Below are 11,221 nucleotides of genomic sequence, written 5' to 3'. Positions count from 1 at the left end.
GTGTGTGTGTGTGTGTGTGTGTGTGTGTATTATTGTCTCATCAGATATTGGTGTCTGATAACTCCTTGGCATAACAAAGCTCCTGCTCGCTAAGCCAAAAATAAATTCCGCCAACAAACTTAACAATAATAATTAAAACAACAAAACTGCACATATGCCCTTGCATCCTAACTCACGTCCTTTGCACTGATGCATTTTGTAGCTACCCTATTCGGTTACACAATTTGATACGTATTAAATGATTTGTTAAGAAGTATAAGCCATATGCTTTTCTAGAGGCCGCCATCATCTCAAGCTTCCGCTTAAGATGACGGTCTCCTGCATTTTATATGTATCAATTCGATTTGATAATCAATGTTGTTGTTTTTTTCAATTGTTTTTTGTACGATTATGATTCACCTATACAATATTTCATTATTGGTACATTATATATGATATATTTACATTCATTTTGTGTTGGATATAATGTGAATAGTATTGGAAAATTGTTTAATATGTTTTATATACTTTGTGAAAGATGCAGAAATAAATCAAATCAAACCCTAACCCTAATCCTAATCCTCACATCAAACTAAATCTAAAACCTTATGACAACCCTTACCCTAACCCTAAGTCCTTGGAGAAAGTAAGACCGGAGCAATTGTCGCAGGAGCAAAAAGCGACTAGCTTTTTGTTGGACTCCCCTTCCTTTTTTTTCTTTTGTTCCTTCTGTTTGTTTGTTTTCTTTTTGTTGCTTTTGTTGTTTTAGATTGTTTGTTTGATTTTTTGATTTTTTGATTTATTTTTTATTTTTTATTTTTTATTTTATTTTATTTTTTTTATTTTTTTATTTATTTATCTATTTATTATTATTATTTTTTTTTTTTGGGGGGGGGGGGGTAATAGTGCTCTATATACCCGCAATCAACAGACACTCTAATCACTGAAGCCTGTATATACATGGTGGTGCTTTTGTTAAAGTGCGGCGATTGCATTCTTGTCGCTGTTACCGTACAACGTATAGTTCCTCTTGGGTATTTGGTAAGTCAGTGATTAGCATTTATCGAATAGAGAAGATATTTCTTCATGATCCGTCCAGGTTTTTCAAATGCTTTTGAGACAAAATTTATAATACGAAATCGAAGAACTTGAAGCCCTAGTCAGACCAGTCTCTATATCCCTGCCAACAAAAGTGTCATATTAATGAGTGACAGCACTTTGTGATATCAAATCGCATATGTCTGCACCTTTAAATTCTATCCATTTCCCCAATAACCATAGTCCACATGCGCAGTGGATATACGATAACCTTTATCTGCGGGGCCTATTTTGGCGCCGCTTCCCTATTTGCTGTACTGTTTATGTAAAAATGTTTCCCATTAATGTATTAATGGGAAACATAAAACGCCCCTCCAATCGGAAAACAGTAAACAGTTGTACAATTGTCCTGGTCTAACATGCGATCACGTTTGTCCAATTGCTAATTGTATTTGAATTGCTTGTTTGTTTGTTTATTTGTTTGTCTGTTTGTTTCATCTCCATCTGGGGAAGATGGCTTGATAGCCCGTATTCGGCCGCAATAGCTCGTCTTCCATGGGGTCCAGCTGGATGTAAGGCGGGACCACGTCACCGGGTTAAACACCCTGCTCTTTGCGGTGAGTAAATGAAGCGGGATCTTATACGTGCATGAGTTGTGACTCTCTCAAACACAGGACTTCAATTCTATGTCCTATCCGAGGGAGAGAGTGTCTTTGTCTCTTATTAGTGGGGATCGTATGATTACAAACAACATAGCCTATGTTAATATCACATGCACTATATAAGGAATGTATCCCCAGTGTTTGGTAGAGCATACCCAGATACTTTCTGCACACAACTTTACCAATGAGTAAAAGAATGCACTTTGACAAAGCGGGACACAATGTATATTTGGCATGCTTGCAACACATGCAGTGCAGTCGTGCTAATATCCCAATTCGTGGGAGAGTTAAACTTCACGTTTTAACACTATAGTTTATTTTATCAATTGTAATAAATCAAAACAACAATACACTTTTTAAAAGTGCTTGAAGGTATGAAAAAAAACCTTTCATAGCCATTTTGAATATTCGTGTGAGTGTGTTTGTGCGTGTGTGTGTGTGTGCGTGTGTTTGTGTGTTAGTGTGTGCGTTTGGGGGTATTAGTGCTCTGACCATTTCGCCATGACTTTGTATCATCTTCACGATCAATCAGTTACTACTTGCATATAACATACGTGCATAATGGCAATCTATACATTATCGCTAACGTTTACTTCTCAATTAGATTCTACGATAGTATAGATTGTTGACAGTTTGTTGTAAAGATGTTGGCAAAGTATAAAAAGTAAATGAAATATAATCATTACGCATTCATTTTGTTTTTCATTCGAGAGTTTATTCATATACGACCATGTTTGCAATCATTCATGTATGACAATAGTTTACTGGATGTACTGTGATACACTTAAATATCAATTCATAAGGATAACAATTCAAACAGGTACAAGATGGGCTTTATCTATTTACACACCACTTAAAATTATTCAGTGCCCATGCTCGTCCTCATACTTTATGATAACACCAAAATGACATCACTGAATAGAGACATATTGCATTGTGTTACACTTTGAAGACGGCATGGGGACATCCTGGAACGCATAGAATCGAAAGAGATATTGAATCTCACACTGGAGACTATTTACAGGTACCAAGTTTCATGGTATGCTAGACACCCTATCCGATATTTAAAACAGCGTTTGTTTGTTTGTTTTTGTTTGTTTGTTTGTTTGTTTAGGGCTTTTCTCAGAATATCAGCTTTCCTTACCGACATAGATGTGTAGTTGCAACGAGTGATTTTCAAATGCAATGCATTCCAAACAAAGGAAAGAGTGCAGCTTTGATATCCTCATTTTGGAATGGTAACACGTAGGAGAAAATCAGCAATTTCGATATCAATCTTTTTTAGACCACACATTATCTTATACTCCCCCACTCCTCCCCCCCCCAAAAAAAAAAAATGCTAACAGCATGATATCTCATTCTCATAAGATTTGCCACAAGTCCCTTGGTTTCTCAGAGCAATGTAACGATATCATATTATCTGAATTGATACAAATTTGGCTGTTTACGAGCACTGTTATACCATACAGATGTCAGTTGTTACACAGATATCAGGACTACTAACATGCCACTACAGCAATTCGATTGCGGCAAGAAGTGGAATTGTGTGAAAAAAAAGTAGAGATGGCTCTAGCTTTTCACACTTTAATCAGTGAGCATGAAACTTTCTTGATATCAAGATTAATTTCCCTGGCATTGACCTTTGACCGTCAAGGTTAATTTTTTTTCTAATCTCAGAGCACTGATTAAACAATTATTCATTCTTTCGTTTTGTCAATTTTTACTCCCATTGGACCGTCCTGGTAAAAAACGAGTAAAAGGAGATTTATGTAAAAAAAATTCAGGGACCTGGATTCTATCTTATTCCATTTGTTTATTATACCTCTACCTTTTCATATGAATAGATTCACAACGTATATCTATTACTCTCCCAGCTAACTTTCAGTGACATTGCAAGTCGAGCCTTCAGCTCAATCGTCGTACCTAAATGATTATTTCCATTGATCTATCTTTGTATAAAGAGTACCCTTTGGTCGTTTATCCCGAATTTTCATCTTGTTACTTCATCAAAATTAGATTTTGTTCACCTTGACCTGTCTGCGTATCAATTTAACAATTCAACATTCAAAGATATAGTAAAGTAGTTTAAGATTTGTGATCTTTGACCTATGACCTGGTGATATTTTGCGCAAAATCTGCTATTCGCATCTGTACACCCTAAGTATTAAAAGGATCCATGAAGAATAATCTTAATTCGTACTGCTGAAGAGATGTAGAAAGAACGAACGGACGGACAACCTAAACTCAGAATGCCACTTCATAATGCCTCTGCAGATAATGTCATTCAGTGGTTCGACTCAGAAAAGTGTGTGACAAGGCTCTGTTATTTCTGTCTTTTTCAGCCTTTCGGTCTTTTCATTATTCATGAAACAACAACAATAATAACTACGAAAGGATGCATGTCATTTTACATAATCATCATTAATTGCAGGTGATATTTATTTCTGAGCAAGCGATATGTGTCAAATAAAAATCTAATGCTCAAGAAATTTACTATACTCTCACCTTAAAATTAAACAAACGAGAAAAAGGGGTATGCTATTAAAAAAAAAAGTTGCCATCAGCATAATTATGGCATGAAATCCCCTATATTTCAGAAACTGAAATGTTTATCCGACTTAGGCCCAGATTTTGCAAATCTGTCGCATGTGTTCGTCTTCAAAAATACATGTAGTTGAAAAAAAAGGAAAAAGAAAAAAAGAAGAAGAGCGTCACGTACTGTCCAATAATAAGCCGTTTATGTAATGTATTCCAACTTTATACCCATCCTTTCTTCTTTAAGAGTTACCCCCAACAACCACAAAGCTTGCCAGAGGCTTGCCGAACTAGCAACGGCTACGGCTAATGACATGCTAAACATCAAATTTCAATACATAACAGAAATGATCTATTGCGAAAAGCCACATATGGGTACTGGCTTCTTGGAAGTATATTTACATAGTTGATGCATAATTCAAATACCAAATTAATTATACTGCTATGAATTTTAAGGATTCATATCAGAGCTATGTCATAAGATTTAAGCCTCTTTTAACTACGCAACATTCTATCTTTATTAAGCTAAATACTAAATCTGAGGAGACGCATTCATCCAACACACATTAGGTAGTTCTAACGATACATTTCATAATACAAATAAACAATCATTATTACGATAATCAGTAACTCTATAAGTTCTTTTCGTTTCAATACACTGCTGCATTTTGCTGGTAGTTTTTTAGAATCACAACAAAGTAATACAGATAATAAGGAAATTGAAATGACATGCAAAATGAGTCTCCATGTCTGATCGTCGTGATTGTCTTATTGCTCAGTAATAAGGCTGTACGTGCATGTTTAGTATTCAAATTTCCAATGATGCATGTTTCAATCTGCTGTCAAGTGAAATAAGTACCACGTAAGCGCACGAATTATTCGTCAAATGCTGACGTTTCCATGGCGACTCAAGAAGCGGGGCGGAGCTGTCTCCAAATGCCACATCAGTGCGTAGTACCTTTTTTTTTCAAAGAGACAGCAAAAAAGAACTTTGTAGAAATCCTGTATCTCTATGACCATCCGGAGCGTCCAGAAAATCAAAATATATCGATGCTTCCAAGGTGTGCCTTCATTATCATCGATTGTCGAAACGTCTAACAATCGACATGATTGTAATACAAAACAGTTATTATGCGTGCTGTAGTTGATTGTTCGCACGGTCCCTGTGAAGAAAACCATCGCGTCGCATAAGTTTCCCATTCCTTCCATTAACGAGCACAACTTCGCAGTCAACACATCCTTGTGAAGTCAAAAACTATTTGTGGCATAAATATATAAAAAACGAGCACCATTGATGAGGAGCGAATTAGTCACATACACTGACTGACCACACAATTTAGTTTCACGACTGTTTTGAGGACCAAGGCTTCCAAGCCACCGTACGAGACGAGTTTTCAATGATGCGTCCAAGGACTGACGTAGAAGGAAAAAAATCCGGCAGCTTTCAACCATAGGGGGCGCATCTATATCCTGTTCGTTGACTAGTTCGGTAGCCTATCTGATAGATTATTCTGGAATGCAAAAGAAATGGAAAGAAGAAAACAAACACTTGTATCATATTCTTACCCTGTAAAGCATACCAATAGATCTGATTGATACCAAAAAAAAAACACGTACTTGATCACAGATAACTGACGATTTCGAGTAAGAAATAGACAATTGATATGTAATCTAAAAGTACTAAGCAAGGAAGAGCTTTTGCTGAAGCGTCAATAAGTGGCTATTATGTTAAGGTGCCATTACGGACAGTGCGAAATCGTGTCTTTGCTTTGTGAAATCCATTGCTGTCAGTCTTCCCTGTCTCTGTAAGGATAGATTACTTTTATTTTTGCTCGAACTTTCAAATCCATTTAAGGCTCTTGAAATCGCTACCAAATCTATAACCCCTATATACTCGGTGAACATTGTGAATGACAGTATGAAAATATTGTAACGCCCTGTCTCAAGAATGAAACTCCACATCAAGAAATCAATGAAAAATACATATTATCATAATCATTTACAATAACTTGCTTCATTGAAATAATAATGATTACTTTCAGCAAACCTGTAGATCATCCATTCCTGAAATATTCAAGAAAGGGGGGGGGGGGGTTAATTATGAGCCCTATGATACAATAAAGACTGGAATAGAATTGCGCTCAGTGACTTCTAAGAGACAACCTGATCAGCCTTACCTCGATGATTCACATGTTTGCAATCTTCGGGACCCACAAGATATTCTGTATTTCTGTATGACAGGTTTCACATATGTCACTGTGTAGGCTTGCGTGTATGATTGAAGCGGACACCATGTTTGTCTACGGGGGAAAAAACAATCAATGAATAGATGCATAAAAGAAAATCAAAACAATGACATATAAATCGTCTAATAAAGAAAAAAAAAGAAAAACTGTTTCTAGCCCTCCATCATGAAGCACAGATTTCTCAAATTATCGAAACATATCAGGGTAGTTTAAAAAAAGAGGAAATTTGTGTCTCTTTATAGACGTAGGCCTACACAAACACGTGCACATGTATTCACATGAAAAAGGTCGGTAAACTGATGGAATGCGAGATCAGGAGGACGACTGTCCAAACTGTCCATTGACATAAGAGAATGGTCAGTAGATTGATAAGCGAAGGTCATCCTTCTACCATGCTGTAGGGCCATCTTCCTATAGTCAAGCTATATGCTTATGAAGATGGTCCCCTGCATTCCAGTTGTGTTCTGTAAACTTTACTCCAAAGAAACCCTTTCTTATGCATGGATATACTACATAAACTACATAACTATGTGTGTTAATTTTGTATACAATCATGCCGACACTTATCAGCTTTTGTATCAGTATATTGACAATGGAAGGCAGCACTAAAATTGAAATGATCTTATATATTGAACATTGTATACATTCTTACATCATGATACATGTATTTAAAAAAAAAAATACTGTCGCTACTATAGAAGTTCTCTCGTATTTTCTGTTTTCGACAGGAAAATTAACGTACCTTGACGCCGAAGACGAGACGTAATTAGAACAGGTATTGTAGCCAACACACACAGAGCCGCCTGTACAGCCACGGGGGCACTTGCCTAACATAATGACATAAAATGAATATATCATCTTAAAGATAAAGAATATCTCGCATTGCGAACGATGCCATTAATAGTGTACATCTTGGTCAATAGATAACTAAACCTCGTTGATTTATCGTCATTTATTTTTCGGAGTTAACATTACCGTTACCATTCTATTGATTCTGTATTCATAGCATGCATCAGGAGTTAAGATTAAGTAACAGACTGTGATATATTACGTCATGACTTTGGCCAACTTTGTTACAAATAAAGCTCATAAGTGATGTGTTCCTCTAAGGAAACACGGTCCATTTCACGAACAACAAAGCGCACATGGATTTGTCAATAGTAGGCCTATATATAACACAAATTGTACCATGCACGCCCTTTCAATATAAGAGATGCCGAACTGTCATGACGTTCTGTTCTCTCTTTCTTCGGTGTCCTCGATATGTCTCTATTCGTAGTACAGTCAGAAAAGTATGGGATTAAGAACAACTGAACATATACAGTCAAATTCACGAACAGTTGTATTGAAAATTTGATTGACCTGCACTTAAAGGGGCATTCCAAACGATTTGTATAATTACATATCATGTAGTACATAAATCGACAGCTCCATGTATAGATTCGTGGAATTTATTGTGGTCCTTGAGCAGAGAAACCGATAAACTGAAAATCTTAAACAAATTACACTGAACAGTGTTGGTGACATCAGAGCCTCACATATTTCAGAAATGTAGCAGTGTAATTTCATAACAATACCTGCTTGCTCAACAAGTTCGCCTGTGAAGAATCTATGCATACCTTCTTCTTTTGTTCTGCTTTCTTGAGGCCCAACTCATGCATTCTTATGGTGAGGCTGTCATGTCATCATCCTTGTTCATTGCAATTTTAGTCCAAGAGTATTAGTTTTAACCTGGACATTTTTGGTAACAAGCTGATTTTTTCAGGATAAGTCCAGAAAAATGTCTAGAATAACATACTAAAAGTCCTCATAAATCCTCTTTGAGCGTTTTCCGCAATCAAAGATGGCGTCCAAAATGGCCGCCATTTAAAGAAATTCTTATAACTTTTCAATCAGAGAACCCAAATACAAAATCTAACTGTCTAAATATAAGTTTTGAAGCATGAAGAACTCAATAAGATACATGTTAAGAGATGTTGGTGCACGCAAGTACCGAAATCCAAGATGGCGTCCAAAATGGCCGCCATTTTCTGAAATTCTTATAACTTTTCAGCCAGGTAGCCTAAATACAAAATTTGAATGTCTAGATATATGTTTTGAAGGATGAAGAACTCAATAAAATACATATTAAGAGTTGTTGAAGCACACAAGTACCGTAATCCAAGATGGCGTCCAAAATGGCCGCCATTTCTTGATTTTTTTTCATGATTTTGCCAGTAGATTTCAGCTGTACACACCTGGAATGTCGAAATATACGTTTTGAGTCATAGGGAATCAAATATAACACTTATTCAGAGATTTTGAAACACAAATAAAGCACTTAAGCACTTTCAAAAATGATGTCCAAAATGGCTGCCATTTCCTGTTTTTCCATAACCCTGCAACTAGGTGACCGCGATATGCACTTAAATGTATAATATAAATTTTGAGACATAAGGAACCCAACGATATACTTATTCAGAGATCATGAAGCACGTACATTGTAAGTACAAATAAAACCACATGAGTTCTTCGCGAAAACCAAATGTTGCCCAAAATGGCCGCCGTTTGTTTATCAAAAAATGCTGTTTTTAGCCTGTTTCAAGAGACAAAGAAATTAAACATAATGTTCGAGATTCAACAACTCAGAAGGTCCAGCGGAATCTTTCCCTTAAAATGTGCACAAAACGGGTATAGGTTGGGTTGGATGCATCCCCCCCCCCCCCCGTCCCCCCCCCCCCCCCCCCGTCCTTGGGGAAGGTGGTGGCCTGTACAATCATTATTTTCCAAATATTCAACCTGAAGTATTTGCACTTTGTCATTGAATTAGAATCATAAAAATGCTAAACGTCCCTCGCTTGGCCCCTTTCCATAGACTTTGTACACTTTTGAGATTAACAAATTTCCGAATCTGTCGTCAAAAAGTGTGCACTAGATCTTTCACTTACAAAATGTTAGTTCCCTCATATTGGAGAGTAATTTGCCCTAACTTTTCAACCGCTCACTTCCCCCAATATTAATTGAATACCTCTTTGATTGACAATTCCCAAATATTCCATCAAGTGTATGTAAATGACATAATCATTTTCATTTCTATTCAAGTGTAAAAGCTCCCTCGGTTTGGTGGGGGGATGGGGATATTGAGCATATTGAGACTATTATTATCTCCTCTTTGAGGATGGACAATGTTCTCAATATAACACCAAGGGTGCATTAGGCCGTTTAATGACAATCATCGAAATGCAAAACTCCCTCCAGTGGAAAGTGATCCCCCCCCCCCATCCTCTACTAGCTCATTGCCTTGAATATACTAGTCTTTATTGTACTTACACTTTGTAATAGAAACAAAAATCTAGTATTTCATCAACAGAGCGCACCATAAAACCCGTAACCTGAAAAAAAAAATCTCCATTTTGTGGGAGGTGCATGACCTCATAAACCTCCCCCGCATATTTCCATAAATATATATTTTCTATACTTATAGGACAAAAACAAATCTCAGATATTTCAACAAAAGAGTGCGCTAAGTCTCTGAATTTCAAATTGGAAAATCCCCAAGTTTCCATCGTATGGGAAGGAGTATTCTCCTCTCACACTTCTCCCTCCCGGACGCTTTCCTGAATATATATTTTTCCTAACGTTTTCAAATAGAAAACAAATATCGGATATTTCACCAAATGGGTGCAACAGCTCTGTGAATTTCAAGTCCGAAAATACGAAAATTTCCCTCATGTGGGAGCAGGCAACCCTATAACCGCGCGCACTTCCATGATTATATATCTTTTTGTTTCTTTTTTTGATGGAAACAAAAATCTAATATTTCACCAATAGGGTACATCAGATGTCTGAATATCAGGTCTGAAAATGCAAAATCTCCCTCATGTTGGGGGGGGGGGGAGGGAGGGATCCCCCTTCCACACCCTTCCATATATTACCCATTTCCCTGAATACTACTTTATATCCGATTTCCTACTCTTTGATGGAAATAATTCAATATCTTACCAAACGTTTGCACTATGTGTTTCACTTTCGAGTAAAAAAAGAAAGAAAAAAAGGTCCCTCGTGCGGTAGAGGAGTATCCCTCCTCCATGTGCCAATAACTATGAGTGCCATATTCTCTGATTTCTATTCATTATATAATTTTACCTAATCTACACGAAATGAATAAGATAATTTAGACACTATATGTTTAGGTAAGCAATACTGCACCAAAGAAATTCACTGTCATGTGATGAATTACACATTATTTTTTAGCACATGTAGACACTAATTTATTATTAGTGTCTACCTTTATGTAGCACAGAAATAAAAAAGAATTGCTTTTACTTCTCTAAGAATTGTTTTTACTGGAACTCACCTCATGGTAGACATCAAATGCGTTGGTAATAAAAAGGGGCTAGCACTAAGTTTTCATCTCATGTGCTTAAGGTGACGAAAATAGACCATGTGGTAAAAAGATAGTGCCTTCTAGTATATAGGCTCTCTGTTTAGCAACAAATCTGTTGGTGAAATATTTCTCTCGTAACAAGGACACACTCCTTGAGTTTAACATGCAAAATGCTTTTATTTGTATACTTTACACATAAGAATTTTATTTTAAATAAAAAGTTTCTTATAAACTATACTGACATTTATTTACATAATTGTGAGATAAAATTGTGACTGCCGGCCATTTTGCACCCAATTTTCCATGTTAGGAAGAGCTCGAGCGGTTAAATCAGTACATGCGAGCGTCAAAATCTCTTAATATGTGTTTTATTCAGTCCTTCTTGAAACTTGTAA

The 11,221-nt window shown here is 36.5% G+C and overlaps 1 protein-coding gene across 1 annotated transcript in view; it reads right to left on the bottom strand.

The window, feature by feature from the left end:
- Window positions 1-5,287: 5,287 nt before the first annotated feature.
- Window positions 5,288-11,221, bottom strand: part of LOC139720829 (uncharacterized) — a 76,312-nt gene continuing 70,378 nt past the window's right edge. Inside the window, exons 15-17 of the mRNA XM_071632165.1 lie at window positions 7,204-7,287; window positions 6,392-6,521; window positions 5,288-5,725 (exon numbers count right to left, since the gene is read on the bottom strand). Coding sequence (XP_071488266.1) covers window positions 5,659-5,725; window positions 6,392-6,521; window positions 7,204-7,287 — 281 coding nt within the window. The 3' untranslated portion in view covers window positions 5,288-5,658. The remainder of the gene's footprint in view (window positions 5,726-6,391; window positions 6,522-7,203; window positions 7,288-11,221) is intronic.

The sequence above is a fragment of the Diadema antillarum genome, unplaced genomic scaffold (genome assembly GCF_040938485.1).
Source record: "Diadema antillarum isolate AM-2024a unplaced genomic scaffold, OU_Dant_1.0 scf00000134, whole genome shotgun sequence".
NCBI lineage: Eukaryota > Metazoa > Echinodermata > Echinoidea > Diadematoida > Diadematidae > Diadema > Diadema antillarum.
This window is presented reverse-complemented; position numbering and strand designations above follow the sequence as displayed.